At 41.2% G+C, this 18,797-nt stretch overlaps 1 protein-coding gene across 1 annotated transcript in view; it reads right to left on the bottom strand.

Annotated features, from left to right (window-relative positions):
- Positions 1 to 1,060: 1,060 nt before the first annotated feature.
- Positions 1,061 to 18,797, bottom strand: part of LOC123746091 (sodium channel protein Nach-like) — a 25,871-nt gene continuing 8,134 nt past the window's right edge. Inside the window, exons 2-11 of the mRNA XM_069314379.1 lie at positions 17,136 to 17,342; positions 15,580 to 15,670; positions 15,111 to 15,300; positions 13,989 to 14,188; positions 13,226 to 13,383; positions 11,413 to 11,602; positions 11,153 to 11,305; positions 9,069 to 9,186; positions 8,295 to 8,383; positions 1,061 to 1,233 (exon numbers count right to left, since the gene is read on the bottom strand). Of these exons, the coding sequence (XP_069170480.1) occupies positions 1,061 to 1,233; positions 8,295 to 8,383; positions 9,069 to 9,186; positions 11,153 to 11,305; positions 11,413 to 11,602; positions 13,226 to 13,383; positions 13,989 to 14,188; positions 15,111 to 15,300; positions 15,580 to 15,670; positions 17,136 to 17,342 (1,569 nt within the window). The remainder of the gene's footprint in view (positions 1,234 to 8,294; positions 8,384 to 9,068; positions 9,187 to 11,152; positions 11,306 to 11,412; positions 11,603 to 13,225; positions 13,384 to 13,988; positions 14,189 to 15,110; positions 15,301 to 15,579; positions 15,671 to 17,135; positions 17,343 to 18,797) is intronic.

The following is an 18,797-nucleotide window of genomic DNA, read 5'->3' as shown; positions in this document are numbered from 1 at the left end:
AAAGATACGAATAAAGATTTTAATGTATAGTAGACCTACAAGTGTTCAAAAATAATCAATCCAGTCACAATACTTTCCACACTCATCAGCATTGGAGAAAACCTGCCCATTTGCACGCAGGGAGACAATTCATTTAAGAAACCTCCAAGAAGCTGTTCGTGGTAGAATTCGCAATAGCAAATGGTAAACATTAGTTAAATATTGCGAGCCCATTGAATGATGGTGTAGCAGTGTTAACAATGCTACACCACCTTGGGCTGGACGGTAGAGCAACGGTCTCACTTCATGCAGGTCAGTGTTCAATCCCCGACCGTCCAAGTGGTTGGGCACCATTCCTTTCCCTCGTCCCATCCCAAATCCTTATCCTGATCACTTCCAAATGCTATATAGTCATACTGGCTTGGTGCTTCCTCCTGATAGTTCCCTTCCCTATAGCACATAACTTGTATGTCCAAGACTCTCATGTGAGACTGTCACATCAATTCGTCTTTTTCTCATTGTGAAATGTGGTATGGATTATTTGAGAAAGAAATAATGTAATTAGTTTATTAATCTTAATTGCAAACATTAATAAACTATGAATTTGAAAAGTTACTGTTAACAGCCCCTTCCAGTAATGCAGCTAAAAATATCAATAGTTGAAAATGGCCACATTTGCCATCATAAATAATGAGAAGTTATACATTAAAATCAACTGAAGTGTGGTAAGTGGTACCATGTATTGTTCACAGTGCATAAAATCCATCAAATGTCCATTTATAAGATGAAATAATTATACAATATCAGGTCCAGTATTCCTACTTTTAGATTTCAATGATCCCAACAGTATAATTTCTCACCAACATATAATAAGAATATACATCAAGGACTGAACATTTATCTGTAGTCACACACACTTTAGACACCACATATAATATTAGATGATATTAGCCAAGACACAATGTTATATTTTCTGCTAATTTTAAAATACAAAGTAACTGGTGTGTAACTCATAATGTGGAGAGTAGTGCTAGAATCTCTTGAGCAACTGCTTGGTAGTAGCTGTCTTGTTCTGATGAAGTTACTTCATCTCATGTGAAGGGGACTTTGAGGAGGATGGGTGAATACTGTTGCTTAGTTTCACATTGATTTGCCTCACAAAAACCGCAAAGATTAAAGCAAAGAAGACAAATATCTCAATCAAGGTGACGAAGGAGCAGCCGAGGAAGAGACCCATGTAGCCTCCTAGCTCACCTGCACATGAAGCTTGCATTAATTTAGTGTAAAAATCTGATATATATTGTATATACAGTATTATCCTTATGCTAAGCCTCAAACAATAAGTTACATATGAAGTACACACAGAATTCACAATTAAGTGATATATCAAATGAACAAATGCACTCGGGCCGTGATGAGGGTTCGAACCTTCACACGGGATGTTCCCATATGCACCTTGGTGAACTGTACCACGACATGGTCAAAAGAATTGCAACCTGGAGTGCTTCTGCCCTCACGAGGATCCTGAAGCTTCTCCAAAGCCCAATCGGGGTTTCACACAATTCCCCATGTGGATTTGTACATAAGAAGTCTTCTACACATTATAAAACCCCACTTTATTAATTGTCATTTATGTTAAACCAATTTTTATTGACTATTTTTCTCTGTTCACATCTATTAAAGCACTGAGTGAGTTGGCCTTTATTCTCCTCGGCTATTTGACTTTTCTGTGGTTAAAAAAAAAGTTTACAGTTGATTATGTGCAATAGTGCTAATGACCAAGGTAGTAGTCTTAAAATGTTTGACACTGCTTTTGTATCTTCACTTTTGGACTACAATAATACACATTTAACCCTTGCAGTGCACACCATGGCTAGGGCTGTATTAAAGTAGTGTAAGATTTAACACTCCCGATAATACATGGGGCTCACATTGGCTTTTTCAGGCCTCAAGTTAAGATACCATTTAAAAAAAAAAAAAATCACACTGTTCTTGGATTAATGTCAAGGCATTAATACCGAGTGAGCAACCAAGGGTGGTGCATGCAGCACATGCTAACAGCACTGTTGTTTAGCTTGTGTCCACAGAATCACTTAAAAATTATAAAATATATAAGGAATTGCTATTATTTTACAATGATAGTATTGTATTATTGAACATCCTAACTGTAATAAAGACTATATACAGTTTCATTCACCTGGGCTCTAGGAGACTCAAACCGCGGACCCCACGCGCGTGTGAGGCTGAAGCTCCTGAACTATGTACAGTACTCGCCTAATTGTGCTTGCAGGGGGTGAGCTTTGGCTCTTTGGTCAGGGGTGATATTCAGACATCAGTGAACACAATGCTGTTGTTGATGTTCACAGCATGACAGACAACTACAGGACACTACCATTGTTTGGTGCATCTATGCATCATGAATGTGACCTCATTCTCTTTTTAGAAAACTACAAAAGGATTCATATTCAGGGTTTACTGACAAGGATGCTGATAATAGTAACATTGTGCCTAGAGTTAGCAATTGGCGTGTTATACTGGAGGCATTGTGTCGAGTAAAGGGGCATCGCGTCGGCTGCCTAGTTCAAATGTGTTTATTGAGACAATGAGACAAATAGCCCAAATGAAAAGTGGAGGTGCAATAGGCACGCTGAGAATGAACTCAAGCAATAGTAGAAGGCCCAAGACTTTTCAACACTCTTCCTCTACACATACAAGCCATAACTGGCTGATCTGTGTTTAAAAAAAAAAAAAAAAAAAAAAAAAAAAAAAAATTCTACTGCACCTTCAAAGGACACCTGATCAACCAGGCTGTGACTAGTACACCAGGCTATGAGCAACCGCATTGAACAGCTTGGTTCACCAGAAAAGCAACCAGGTCTCTTGGTATTGATCCTCGGAATCATCATCGAGTAGTCAACAGGTGGGTAGAGCCACAAGGAAACCCCGGAACTCAGGAACCTGTATACAAGTAGATTGGCCGTTGAGAGGCAGAACCAAAGAGCCGCAGCTCAGCCCCTGCAAGCACAACTAGGCGAGTACAAGGGGCAACCCTCCAGAAAACCTGCATTAAATGTAATAAAACTTCTCTTTCTGAGGGTGAGCCATCTGTGGCTCCCTGTTGCTAGCTACACTGAGATAGTCTACACATATTATATCAGTTCGGCCAGGTTTTGGCCTCGAGGCCAAAACCTGGCCCCCCCTCGCAGAGACACAGGGAGCAGGGCAATTCGTAATCAGCCTGGCAAAAGAAACAAACCACCAGAAAAGAAAGTGGTGCGGTGGTGACACTTGCCTAAGTTTGGAATCCTGGCTGGGGAGGACTGACTAGGCACCAGTCCTTAACTATTCTCTAACCAAGGGTGGCCTCTGTTTACCCAGAAGTGATTGGGTATCTGGTTGTTAAACAATTAGTAGGTCGTATTCCAGAGAAACCAGTGGGTAAGGCAACCATGAGCTATTAGATGGGAAAGCTCTCTGCCTGCTAACAGGAATCCGCAGTCACCTGTTCCTGTATCCATCTGTTAAAAAAAACAAAGAACTGCAAGATTCACAGAAAGTAAAACAATGCAGGAAAGTCTGCAAACTATCCACCAAGTAATTAGGTCATACCACTTTCTCTAGTTGTAGCTTCCTATTCCTCATGTCAACAATAATCAATACAGAGGCTAAGAAAAGGCCAACTGAAGCACCTGGTTGGAAGGGAGTGAGGGTGGGTGGCAAGGAGCCACCAAGGATTCCCCAGAAAGAGGCATTACATTACATTCAAAACTAGTTTTCTGAAGAAACAAACAGTAGCTCACCATTTGTAAAAAAAAAAAAAAAATTATCAGAGGATGAGGAAAACAAAAATCTAACTACTGAAGAGAAGAGACCAAGAGAACAAACCCTTACCCAGGACACTGACCAGATAACAAGCCACCATGACACCACACACATGATAAAGCCTCAAAATTATTGGCATCGTCTCTAAACTCTCAAAAAGTTTTTTTTGAGAGAGAGAGGCTGATCTATCTCAGCCTCTATCTGAGAGGCTAAGATGAGGGAGGAGAGGAGAGATGAAAGGTACCACATAATATATACATGGACGAGTCTGGAAGACCAGGTCCCAAATTTTCAGAGTAAAATAACAACATACTGCAGTGAAGCATATGGTAGAAAAATGCAGAACAGAACCACTGAAGAGTAGAGGTGCCATATGCACAATCAGAACATTGTATGAACATCAAAGGTCCACAGCTGTTCCATATCTTAAGGCAAGAAATATTGCAGAAACAAAAGTAGACTGGTTCAATAAACAATTAGACAAGTTCCTGCAAGAAATGCCAGACCAACTAGGTTGTAGTGGATATGTAGGTGTGCGGGCCACTGCAAGCAACAGCTAAGTGGACCAAGCTGTTACAAGTATGGCCTGGCCTCAGGTCAGGCTTGAAGAGTAGACCTCTTAGAACCTAATCCAGGTATACTCCAGGAAAAACCCCAAGCCCTCCCCCCAAAAAAAAAACTAGGAAATATTGCAGTCAAAGCTGCAAACAAACCAAACACCATGGACCTAATGGTAGCCCACATGCTGGCCAAGATTTTATGACTGCAGATGACCTGAGAATATGCTTAGGAATAAGGTACAGTACCTAGGAGATCAGATTAACAATATGTATACTCCTAAACAGCCCAGGTTGTGTACAGTTAGCAATGAACAGATGAAACTGAACAAATTATACATTCCTGTCTGAATAAATTAAGAAACAATAACAAAAGAACCCCTTCAGAAGCTAACCTTTCCAATCTTCTCCAGAAAAGCACAAGAGAGCTGTAGATGAAGAAATTCCCCACCAGGGAACAACACCTCTGCTTCCAGAGGAGAGCATGAAGCTCCCCAATTGGAAGCAAGGACCAACAAAAATGAAGATCTAAAAAAGGAATCACAGACCAAAGAGGCAACCGAGAACTGAGGAGAATAAAGAAAATCCAACACCCTATTCAGAGACAAAGACAGTTCAGGAGGAGAATGTGCAAGCTGCAGGTGAAAAAAACACAGAAAACAACTTATGAAATGGTGCTGATGTAAGAGAGAGACCCTTGTGTAGTGAGAAATAGCAGTGCTATTGAGAAAGATCCTTGTATAGGAAGAAATAGCAGTGCTATTGAGAAAGATCCTTGTATAGGAAGAAATAGCAGTGTATTATGTAAGAGAGAGAGACCCTTGTGTAGGGAGAAATAGCAGTGCTATTGAGAGAGATCCTTGTATAGGAAGAAATAGCAGTGTATTATGTAAGAGAGAGAGACCCTTGTGTAGGGAGAAATAGCAGTGTTAAATGAAAAAACAGTCTGGAACTCTGACCCCTTTTAGATGCACAGAGCATCATCTCAACAGGAAAATGTAATCTAAAAAAAACCAATGTAAACAAAAGGGATAAAATGGTTAAGAAAAAGCAGATTCAATGCAAGAAAATATAGAGAAACAGTGTTAAATGTAGAAAAACACCCTGGAACATTATAAGACATATAAATGAAGTATTGGGAAATGTGTATGACATGTATAGGGAGGGGACATATGCAAGCCTCTAGCAGTCATTTGTTTTTGGGTGAGGGATGCAGTGAGAACCAGACCAGTGTCGTGGACGGTCTCCAACAAATAAGATAAGTGCAGTATTATAGATGTTTAGAGCGGTGCTTCCCCTTTTCTTTATGAGTTAAGGATAGGAATTTGTGGAAATAAGGATTTTTGGAACCCTGTGTGTAGGGAGAGTGGTGTGTTGTTAATACAGGTGTATGTGCTCAGCTGTTTGTCACATGGGAAGAGTATCCACATTTATTTTGTATATTCATTTGTAAACACAGGCCCTTTGTAGTGACCTATGAGGAGTGGAATGCCCGAAACGCTTTGCGTAATAGTGGCTTTAGGCATTGTATGTACTAGCTCTACCTATAAGTCAAACAATCCTTGTAAATATTTATTGTATGTATGTACCTTACCTAAATAAAATTGTATTGTATTGTATTGAATAGAGTAATGACCTTAAGTCCCAGGTTGTAAAGGGAGAAGGACCCTCCCCCCTCCCTTTTTTTGTCTGTATCAATCCTGTGGTGGATCCAAGTACACCCCTCCCCCCCCCATTCTAAGAAGTGTGAGGAAATCTGGTATTTGTTAAATAAAATCCTTTTTGTAAAATTGTACCCCAAGGTGTATTTCTTGTCCCAAGGGCCTGGTAGCCTGGTGGATAGCGCGCAGGACTCGTAATTCTGTGGCGCGGGTTCGATTCCCGCATGAGGCAGAAACAAATGGGCAAAGTTTCTTTCACCCTGAATGCCCCTGTTACCTAGCAGTAAATAGGTACCTGGGAGTTAGTCAGCTGTCACGGGCTGATTCCTGGGGGTGGAGGCCTGGTCGAGGACCGGGCCGCGGGGACACTAAAAGCCCCGAAATCATCTCGAGATAACCTCAAGATGTAGTTAGAATGGGTGATTATTGTTATATAGACCCCTGCACTTCCATTATTTATAAGAAAGTAAGAGCGGGTGTTGTTAGCGATACTTTAGGGTACAGCTTTCAAAGATCGTTCTTTACACTTCCTTCAGAAAGTGTAAGGAGCAATCGTTCCTTCAGAAAGTGAATGCATGTGCTGCATGCACTTCAGAAAGTGTTTTGTTCCTTCAGAAAGCATTGATGCCAAAACCCAACAAAAGTGGCTTCACCAAGGCTGAACAAAAAGAGAAGACAGTACCTGGCATAAGATGCCCATCAACAAATAACCAGGACGAAAATGACAGGACCACAAATACCGAAACAGAAAACAAATAATGAAGAGACTGAAAAAATAGAACAGAAAAAGATTGTCAGGAAACCTCTTCTGTACTGCCGCTTCAACAAAAGATGCTGGTGGAAGACTAAGAACTCTGCTAACCATATCACCATACAGATGGTGATAGACCAGCGTCAGAAACTGCAGAAGATCAGATCAGAGGAGAACCTCGAACCAGTGAGATGTCTCCGGACTGATGTGCTGAAGACGTGCAGCTGTGTAAAGACGCCAGAATTCAGTCACCAAACCAGAAGGGTCAGAAACCAGACTCAGTTGGCCAACAAGGATCACTCGGCCAGTGTAAGGCTTCAGTCTAGACAGGACCTGGAGCATCAGTCAAACTGGAAGAGAATGATAGAGGAACCCCCCCACCCCAATCATGTTACATCCATACAAACACATCGTACCACCTTTGCTGTGCTATCTTTAAACCTCCATAACTGTATTTGTTCACTTTCTCTATTTAATAGCTGGCTATGACCTTACTTATAACCATCACTCACAATATCTTACTATCACTATTATTGATTACCTTATGTTTTCACTGCCACCACTTGTAAAGGTAATGAAAGAGTTTCTTACACTCTTACAGTTACAGTGCTTACAAGGCTCTTACTTGTAAGAGGCTTGTAAACATACATGTGAGGCAGATACTAAATATTGAAATGATGCACAAGCAAATAGCCCCCCCCCCCCCACAGGACAGTCAAAAGGATGGCCAACACTTGTCTAGAAAATCTGGGACCTGGAGAGCCAGTGACTTGAGGAGCAGGTCAGACTTATTTGACATTAAGCAAAGAACTGATCACTGCTGACATGGGAGCTGGTAGCTCCCATGGTATTGCCAACAGGAGGTGGCCAGCTGTAACTTAGAAGGAACATAACCTAACTACAGTGTGGATAGTTTGTAGTGTTTGCCGAGCTGTTTGCTGAAATATGTGTCTACCTTTTTGTGAACCTTGCTGTTGTCCATTTTGCTTCACTTCCTCTGGGGTTTGTTTCTTCAGGGAGGGTGATAATTAATCCCCTGCTTCCTGTGAAGGGAGGGCCAAGTCTTGGCCTTTGGTCTCTGGGAGGCAATTAAGGATCTTTAGGGCTAATGTGACTTACATATATAGTGTGTGAAGCTGTCTCAGTGCAGCTAGCAACAGGGAAGTACCATTCAGCTCCTCCAGAAACATTAGTCGTTACCTAAAAATAAAAAAAGATTAGATGCAATAGTTCAGGCGCACAGGAAGGTTCTGAAACGAATTGCTCTGTTGGGGTGATAATTCAATGAAAATCATTACAATTAAAATATATGCATACTGTACTTGTAAAGGAGTACTAGGTTGAGAGAAATAATAAAAATGATGCTTCAGCTAAAAGGGCTTTGCCAAATTAGATTTCATAAAGCCCTTACAGAGGAATCATCATCATCATCAATACAATCTACTCAACCTAGTGCTTCCCTGTCATTGTCAGTACTATTCAATGTGTATTTACTGGTATTTATTTGATTTAATAAATACTTACTCATAAATTCCTCGATATCTTTACGCCAGCGCTTGATCTCAGTGTAGTGTAGGTTAGGGAAGTATACCATGGCCACTGCCACATCACTCCTATTGTCAGGTTGGTCACACAAATGGAAGAAACTAATCAACACATTCTCAGGCAGCAAACAAGAGAATATGAATACCTTTGATAAATGTTTGCATTTTCTGTATCAGTAAAAGGAGCAATAGGAGATCACGCATCTGTTATTAAAGTAGCATGAATAATAATAAGAATAAGGGATTATACAGTTGCTGTAATTATCACTTTAAAAAGTCCTAATTTCATGGTCTATATTATGGTACTGTATATCAACTATTTTTCAGTTCCAATTTTGATAAGTTTAGTAGATATGAGCTAAGACAAGCTCACTATAGTAGGAAAGAGCAGGAATAATTTGGACAGTGGTTCTCGTGAAAAATGTGCTGGGTATTCAATATGGAGGTTGTGACGTTCGTTCACAGCACAATTTTCCTAGTAAAGGTTTTGTAGTTTGCTATTCCTATGTAGATTTTTGGAGGTTTATTGTAAACATTATTAAGGTGCCAAATATTTCTTACACAAATAAAATTTAACTTTAATGTTTAAAGGGATTGCTATGCTATGGTACAGTATAAACAAGTTGGCCCGACATACCTCATTTTACTTAAATATGTTTTCAAAGACTCTCTGAACCATCTCTTCTGTGTTGTTGTCTCATATGACTAGGTATATGATAAGACAGATAAGGACAAAGTTTAAAAGCAACTTTACCCATTATGGAGAGAGAACTGATCGTGTAGGCTCTGGTAAATGTAGTCCTGGATCGGCAGGTGGGTGCTTGCATGCATGTAGTAATAGTGTGAGCACAGACGTCGACATCCTTTACTTACTGTTTACACAATACAAATATAAATTAATTCCAATAGAGATTATAATTCATAAAATATATGATCATTAGCAAAGAGACATCTAGGTAGGTTTACTCTTGTATGCAAACAGATTATATATTTACCAAATGGTATAAGAAGGGGTTAAAATGGTATATCAAGAGGTTAAACTGGCACAAATGGTCAAAAGGATGAGAGGATATAAGTACTATACCTGAGTATTTGTGAAGCATATCTGAAAATTATCCTTCTGACAAACTTAAATTTGTTATTAAATTCTGTGGCATGTGTCACTATGGTTGTGAAACACATGATGATTCTAAATTTGATTTAATTGTAAAATGTCCTTATAATGATTTTATGAATGAGGTGGTCATGATGGAAGTCAAGATTAAAAACTAATGTAATAAGTAAATGGTGTTTAGTGTGTGAAATTAAGCAAATTGAATATGGTACTTTATTTCATTTTATGAATAGAGGCAATTCACAGAGAAATCACATTATCGTTATATATCAATGAGAAAATTCTCATCACGGCTCCAGTGGATTTTCCCAACAGAGGTGATTTATAAAAACGGAACACATTTAGCAGAAACACATTTAAGAACATTTGAAAATTGTTGATATGCAAAACAAGACTTACGTGTGAATGTAAACAAATGTATATCAGTGATAGTAATTATAAAATAATACTGTGTTGTGGACAGTAAATGCTGAAGTTCTAGAATTTGACTACACTATCATTTATTTATTTATTTATTTATTTATTTATTTATATACAAGAGGGTACATTGGGTTTGTGAGAATACATAGCATAGTACAGTATTTATAATCTTGTAAAGCCACTAGTACGTGCAGCATTTCGGGCAAAGTTTCATCACCTGCAGTGTGGAACTGATAAAACAGGAAAGTGTTAGTTGTTGGGAGTCACATCAGGGAAGGAAAGTGTCAGCACAGTGAAAGCCTGAGTTAACAAGAATGAGATAGGAAGAATGGCAGCCAGAGGATTACATTAAAGAGTCAGAGACTACAGTACTTTTATGCACAGGTACTAAACAGGGAGGGAACTTAAAGCTGCCAAAGAAATATACGAAAATTTACTTTCACAGAGTGGTAGATGGTTGGACCAAGCGAGGTGGTGGTGGCCAAAATCATCAGTAGTTTCAATCCATTATACGATCAAAATAAAGAGTGCTGGGAAGATGGGACACCATGAGCGTAGTTATCATCCTGTAACTACACTTAGGTAATTAGGTATGAGCAGGTGGAAAATCAAAAGTTATGAGTAGAAGAGGGGCAATGCAGGATCAATTTGTAGTGTTAGAATGGCAGATTATGAAATTAAACTATCATGGAGATGTGAAGTGCAAAAGTTGGTAAATTTATAAAATTGATCAGGGTTTATCTAGACGGTTTAGTCATACTGATGAATATATGTTGATAAAGAGGTGAAAAGAGCATTTGCTTAAGTGATTTAGAAGATGGGAATGGGAAAGAAATGTCTAGAAGATGGACAGGCATGTTCAGTGAAAAAGCAGGAATTATGTAAACAGCACATAAGGAGTGGTGTACAGTTATCTACCGTAGGTGAAATCAGTTAACTGAAAAAAAAAGAGTGATTTAAAAAAATGGACAGAAAACCATGAGAAGCCATCTTCAGTGTATAAAAAAGTGGCGTAACGTTGTAGATATTTTGGTAGATTTTAATGGTGCCAATTCTACTTTATGTTTACTGTGCAAGACATAACAAACGGATGGGCATCAGTTTTGAGTATCTTTAAATCTTATTTCCTACATTGATTTCTTATATTTTCCTCGAAGCCAATGCCTTCCCATCCCATTCAAATGGGATATGTGGTGTTGATAATGATAAATGTGTAGAGCACCGAGATTTTAAACACGTATGTTTGCATTCGAGAGGGAACAAGTGTAACAAATGTTTTAGCCAGTGTTGCCATGGCTTCCTACCTTTATTCCAGCACTGGTAAATCAGATTTCTGTTCAACTTCTTTTCATTTTGGAGAATGGAGCTGTTGTAATATTGCCGAGTAACATTCATGGCATCCAAGATTATGCCAAAACACTGGAAATTCATATTCAGGGGACATGGAGCCCAGCTGTCTGTAAAAATGTTTTATATTTTATTATCTAATGACTTTACAGTTCATTGCACATCTGTCACATTGTTCTATACATACCGAGACACACAGTTTAACAGTTTAACCCACCATGCGAGTTATCCAGACCATAGATGGTGCAGTTGCATATGTGCTTGGAGCAGTAACCTGACGCTCCGACATCACAGTTTGGTTCAGTATTTAGGAAGGCCTCTGGATCCAGCCTGTAATTCATCTTGTTTAATGGTATACACTCGGTCTCTGACCAGTCTAAAGCGGTCTTCATGCCCACGTCCCTCACCTGAAGTCAGTCATGGCACATAAAATGAGTGAATCTGGCGGCCTGTTTATCTTGAAGTATCATTTATAGACTTTTAACTATGATCAATATGAATGTTTAACATTATCTATTTTAAACTAGGATCAGTAACAGGTTTCATAAACCTGGCAACCTGTACTCCATACAGAGCACAGTACCTGGCAACCTGTCCATACAGAGCACAGTACCTGGCAACCTATACATCATACAGAGCACAGTATCTGGCAACCTATACACCATACAGAGCACAGTACCTGGCAACCTATACACCATACAGAGCACAGTACCTGGCAACCTATACACCATACAGAGCACAGTACCTGGCAACCTATACACCATACACAGCACAGTACCTGGCAAAATGTACACTAGACACAGCACAGTACCTGGCAACCTGTAGAAATTTTATCTACATTGAAAGTTAACTTAATTTTATTATTTTGTTAGTGATGCATTTGCCAAATAACCAATCATAATTGTTTATTAATTTTAATAAATGGCTGCTAAAAGAACACACTTTTACTGTATGAATTTGGCTCGTATGATACCAAATATAACATTACAGGATCAGCTTCTATAAATAGCTAAAAATTAGTGTAGAGAATCAGAAGATAGTGAAATATCACTGTAAATCTGTTAAATTACACAAGCAATTATAAAGTGATCGTTCTGCAATACCTTTGCCTGTGAGCAACACCCCATGGTACTGACATAGGGGTAAAGAAATACTTATTTCTGGTCTCGTGTTAATGGGTTGTATTACTTCCATGAAAGAAGAGCTTTAGATCAGCTAGTATTGAGGCATAAAGTTTTGCGAGTGTAAATACTGTACTGTAGCACAATAAAATGCATGGATTAAATTTAGAATGTTTATACTGTATAGTGATTTGTTGGAACATAACTTGTTCTAGTTCTGACTGTTGATTTTTACTAGGTGGCGATGTGCTCGAGATAGTTTGTAATGATTGAGCCTATGATTCTATTTCTTTGGATTATTTCTAGCAAGGCTAACCCCAATATTTTGTTACGGTTTCTAAATTTGAAAATAGAAAATGTCATTAGCCCAATTACATATCTGCCACACATTAACTCAAAACACTGGATGGACAAGAATCTTGCTCTTTGCTGTCCAAAATGCATAGATTTGCTTATTGCCATACATCTTAGTAAACTAAACCCAACTTTTAAAATGAAAGCCATATTGGCATTTTTCTTGTCCTATCAACATAAAGAAAAGTATCACATGCAAGAAAAAAGAAATGAAGAGGTAATCTAACCACAGTGCAAACGAGGAGTCACAATAACGTGGCTTAAATACAGTGGCACCTCGATTAACGAGTTTAATCCGTTCCAGCACTGAGCTCATCATGTGGAAAACTTGTCTTGTGAAACAACAAAACTGACACTGGAGGTGTCCGAGAACCAGCGGGAACGCTCGTTAATCGAAGGAAAGCTCGTCAGTCGAGACATATTTTCTGCATGTAGCTTGCTCGTCACTCGAAATGCTCGTAACTGGAGACGCTCGTCACTCGAGGTTCCACTGTATGTTAACCAAACCACACACTAGAAAGTGAAGGGATGACGACGTGTGGGGGAAGTACTGACCACAGTGAGATAGACTTCAACTCCAGTGTACATCCGGGGAAGGAGAGGCACACTCTGGCCCACTACCATGTAGGAGGGGTGAGTGTGGTTGCTCATCATTGTCATTTGGAACCCCGCTTTCATAAACTTTGGCATGTCTAGGATTACTGGGTCAATCTCTGTCGGTAAAAACAGTTTGGTTAGTATAATTTATATACAGTATGTTTTTTTATCAATAAAAAACATAATTAGTGTGTTATATGTAAGGTGCCATATAATCTCGGACAGTTGCGTACATATGATCAAGTTCATCAAATATATTGGTATATATATATTTTAAGAGGTACATTGGACAGAGCCAAAACAAACACACTGCAACCTAGAACTAAGACTTGCCCCTGACAGACCACATAAATTAATAGATTCGTGAGATTCATTAAATGTGTGCAAGTGCTTCTTATTGAGGGAAATACGGTGGTTCACTACCTACCTGACAAATATATCTTGCTATACCTGCTCACTTTTAGGACATGTAGATGGCCAAACCTGTTCCGTCAAGTGATCCTCCCCATGAGAAAACTACACTTGCTCACCTAAGTGGTCGTCCTTGATGAAACTGATGTAGACACCCACACCAGGATGATCATCATCATGGGTAGACCTGTTGTATAGTGGCACACTTTCTCACCTGGTTATGATAATGATTGGCCCTCACCCGAGCTGGATGATGGTCCTTGATGATACTGATACAATCAAAAATACTAGTCTAGAATCGTATGTTCACCTGGTTGGTCATCCTGGGTAAAGTTGATGTAGATGGTCACTCCCAGGTGGTCTCCCTCCATGGTCTGGGTATGGTTGGCAGCACCAAAAAAGGTGTAACATTTGCCTGTCATCGTGGGCGTGGCCACAATCAGATTGCAACACTCGGCAGTGTCCAGCTTGTGAGTGCCTACCCCACATTGCAGCACCATCTCTTCACACCTGTAGTAAGGGAGATCAGGGAGTGACTCTGGCCACCCTGAGTGTCTAAGCACTATCAGGTGGTGGTGAAGTATATGGTTAGTCAAAACAAATCATGTTAAGGGGGAAGTAAAGGAGTTATTTATGTTATAGGGATGAGTGATGATAAGGAAATTTGAGAATTTATGATTTAGGAAGATGTCGACAATCCCTTTACACTAAACTCCAGTATCTCTATTCTGTATACTCTAAACTTAAGACAAATTAAATGCTATTTTCAGGGATAAAATGATTGGAAATATAGTCCGGCATAGCTTTTAGGACTAATTGCTATTGGCCTTGATAGGCTAGGTAAGATGATGTATTCTGATTTCTATGTAGATGTATACATATGCTTGGCCAAGGTGTACTTCATACATTACAGTACACTTGTTTAATGCCTACTACTTTGTAATCTGGTTTTAACGATATACTGTGTTGTTTGACAATCGACTTGAGAATGGTCCAGGACGGACCGAAACGTCGTCGTCCCTTCACCTTCTAGTGTGTGGTCTGGTCACCATACTTCAGCCACGTTATTGTGACTCATCGTCTGCATATGAACATGATGCTTACAGCGACCCATACTAGTCCATCTGGCTACACTACACAGTCACAATCAACTATACTAAGCCTTCCGTATAACTATAATTCATACTTTCATGTTTATGTGCTATGTGAGATCACCCCTTAGTTATGGGCAGGTAAGGCATACAAATTGTATACTTGTACAGGTCACGTATGGAAGAATATACAAATATTTTTAGTTCCTTACCTGATAATCCTCATGAACAACTTTGACCTTTAACAACCTGCTGGCTTGCTGTCTCCGTCAAAGCCACTAGAGATATAGTGGCCCTCGGGGATATGTACAATATTTGCATAGACAGGCGAGTAAACATACCTGTATGAGATAGCGTCGATGAGCTGGCTGTGTGTGAAGTTGTGGGCGAGCATGAGGGAGAGGAGCTGGCTGTGGGAGTCCCTGAGGAAGGCCTGTCCCTCACTCGTCACCAGGAACTCTTTTCGCACTACGAAGATGGACCCGGTGATGGCGATCAGGTAGTTGGCGAGGCGAGTGCTGATGTTAAGGGCTGGCAGACACGGAGAGGTGGGATATGTTGTTGATAATGTTAAAATGGCTCTCAGGGAAGGAATAACATGCGTGATTTTAGTCACTTTGTATGATGTGGATAATACCAACACTTGATCGCCTGGCTGATGGCCCAAAATCGGGTCTCAAGAGCATAAGCTCAACCCTACAAGCACACCTAGGCAAATACTTGTGTATGGTCACCCATTTAATTCATGATATATATCTGTTAGTCTTTTTTGATGTATGCATCCTTGTCTTTCCCCCCCCCCCACCTCACCTCTGAGTTTCCACTTGGAGAAGAAGTGTCTGTTGCAGAGGGCGACTGAGGGCAGCTGTAGCTGTCCTCTCCTGGCCAGCTTCACCGTTGTCTGTGAGGAGAGAAACGGTGAGGGGGCGAGAAAGACAGTAGCTAGAGACAGTGAGGGGGCGAGAAAGACAGTAGCTAGAGACGGTGAGGGGGGCGAGAAAGATAGTAGCTAGAGACGGTGAGGGGGCGAGAAAGACAGTACCTAGAGACGGTGAGGGGGCGAGAAAGACAGAACCTAGAGACGGTGAGGGGGGCGAGAAAGACAGAACCTAGAGACGGTGAGGGGGCGAGAAAGACAGAACCTAGAGACGGTGAGGGGGGGCGAGAAAGACAGTAGCTAGAGACGGTGAGGGGGCGAGAAAGACAGTAGCTAGAGACGGTGAGGGGGCGAGAAAGACAGAACCTAGAGACGGTGAGGGGGGCGAGAAAGACAGTAGCTAGAGACGGTGAGGGGGCGAGAAAGACAGTAGCTAGAGACGGTGAGGGGGCGAGAAAGACAGTAGCTAGAGACGGTGAGGGGGCGAGAAAGACAGAACCTAGAGACGGTGAGGGGGCGAGAAAGACAGTAGCTAGAGACGGTGAGGGGGCGAGAAAGACAGTAGCTAGAGACGGTGAGGGGGCGAGAAAGACAGTAGCTGGAGACGGTGAGGGGGCGAGAAAGACAGAACCTAGAGACGGTGAGGGGGCGAGAAAGACAGTAGCTAGAGACGGTGAGGGGGCGAGAAAGACAGTAGCTAGAGACGGTGAGGGGGCGAGAAAGACAGTAGCTAGAGACGGTGAGGGGGCGAGAAAGACAGTAGCTAGAGACGGTGAGGGGGCGAGAAAGACAGAACCTAGAGACGGTGAGGGGGCGAGAAAGACAGAACCTAGAGACGGTGAGGGGGCGAGAAAGACAGAACCTAGAGACGGTGAGGGGGCGAGAAAGACAGTAGCTAGAGACGGTGAGGGGGCGAGAAAGACAGAACCTAGAGACGGTGAGGGGGCGAGAAAGACAGAACCTAGAGACGGTGAGGGGGCGAGAAAGACAGTAGCTAGAGACGGTGAGGGGGCGAGAAAGACAGAACCTAGAGACGGTGAGGGGGCGAGAAAGACAGTAGCTAGAGACGGTGAGGGGGCGAGAAAGACAGAACCTAGAGACGGTGAGGGGGCGAGAAAGACAGTAGCTAGAGACGGTGAGGGGGCGAGAAAGACAGAACCTAGAGACGGTGAGGGGGCGAGAAAGACAGTAGCTATAGAGACGCCAGGTCAGTGTGGAAGTGGAGGCGTCAGCGAGGGTGTGAACAGCGGGGACACGGTGAGGGGGCGAGAAAGACAGTAGCTATAGAGACGCCAGGCCAGTGTGGAAGTGGAGGCGTCAGCGAGGGTGTGAACAGCGGGGACACCAACCTATGTGAGACAGTGTGGGAACCGCAACAGAGGAATACAACGACACTAGGAATAATATATATACTATTTACAATAATAGCATGAAATAAGGGATTCTGTTAGCACACACTTTCCAGTTACACGACTCGGGAAGCACTCGCCTGTGACTGAACGTCCCTCTGCACGAAGTCGCACGAAAGTCTAGCAGACAAGAGAAGCAGGAGAATGAAGAGGGAGGCAGTGACGATGAACCAGAACACCCCGAGGAAGTTCCTGCGGTTGTTCCAGGTGTGACCAACGCCATGGGCTGTGGACTCCTGACAGATGAGCTCCACTACCTGCTCCAGCGGCCGCTCTCTAGTGAAGTCCTGCGTCAGAGAACAACAGTGATTTAGCTTTAAATTGCCCTCAAATGGTTTCACATGCGCACTCCCATTCTGCAAGATTGACTTAAACCTTTTCGTTCTGAACGCAGATTCGTCGAGCAACTAGTTTTTCTTTTGGTCGACATTCTCGCCTGCATCATGCACACCATAATGTGCTTTCAAATATAAGGATTGACACACGGCCAAAAGTATGAAACATCGACAAAGAATGCGACACGTGCATTGAAATCGTAATAGAAAACGCGATCGTGTTTAATGTTTACAATTACCCTCTTACTACCTGTATGCAGAATCCCCCGTTACTTGTACAATTAAGTCAAAATGCTCTTAAATTATAACCCACGGTCGAATAAATATAACCATTATATAAATAACGTAATGAGTTTTATATTACAGTTCTCAGTGGGTACCAGAGTGGCAAGGCTCGTGGCGATTGATCGAGTAATTTTAACGGTGATTATCTCTAATATGTGGACGGTGCCAGACTAAGTTTTGGCTGGCGGGATGGGTCAATACAGCGTCTGGGCCCATGAGGGATGGGAGCAGGTTATAGAGGTTATACGTGTTGTGGGATAGATCGAGTTATAGAGGTTATACGCGTTGTGGGATAGAACAGGTTATAGAGGTTATACGTGTTGTGTGATGGAACAGGTTATAGATGTTATACGTGTTGTGTGATAGAACAGAATAGACAGATGCAAGCACTCTGCATCTGTCTGTCTATTGTTAAACTTGCAGTTATATATAAAAGCTGATACAGGGAAAATGCTTTAGCTTCATATATATGTTTGTTCAATCCTTTTTACTTCAAGGTTTTAATGTTTATAGATACTACTCTTATACTCTTATCTTAGGACTGACTTAACTACGATCGAATTCAGCAACAGGGTAACCTGACCAAAATATCCCGCCCATCATACAAGAGTCAATAGCGTCCAAAATGTTAAAGAAAGGAAATCCGTTAGCATAAAACAATTTTAGTATCCGATGACACTCATCTTTTGTATAAATTAATATATCCACTAAAGTAGATAGAATGAGGTTTTTGGAGAAGGCATCAGTATACTGTATATATCAGATATACCAACTACTGGGAGCGATATCTCTGACGATAGATTGAGGACTAGTGATTGGCTCTGAGGCTTAGCTATACGACGGAAGTCTACGGGGAGCTATCATCTAATTTCACTTACTATTTTGATAGCTAATTCAGATGCACCTTCCACTACTACGGTTGACTTTGCCACTGTATTAATTCTATAATTAATAATCCTCTTGTTAAGTTACGACGTCATGGAGAAACTGAGAAGACGGAGAACTGTTTCTTCATCTTCTGGGTTAGTTCATCTAACTATTCATAATATTATGATAGATGTGGAGTATTGGGAGGCTTTATAGGGCACTGGGCTCAGGATCTAGGATATACGCCCCTACAAT

Source organism: Procambarus clarkii, chromosome 78 (genome assembly GCF_040958095.1).
Source record: "Procambarus clarkii isolate CNS0578487 chromosome 78, FALCON_Pclarkii_2.0, whole genome shotgun sequence".
Classification (NCBI taxonomy): Eukaryota; Metazoa; Arthropoda; class Malacostraca; order Decapoda; family Cambaridae; genus Procambarus; species Procambarus clarkii.
Note: the sequence above shows the minus strand (reverse complement) of the source record. Positions and strands in the feature narration are given on the sequence as shown.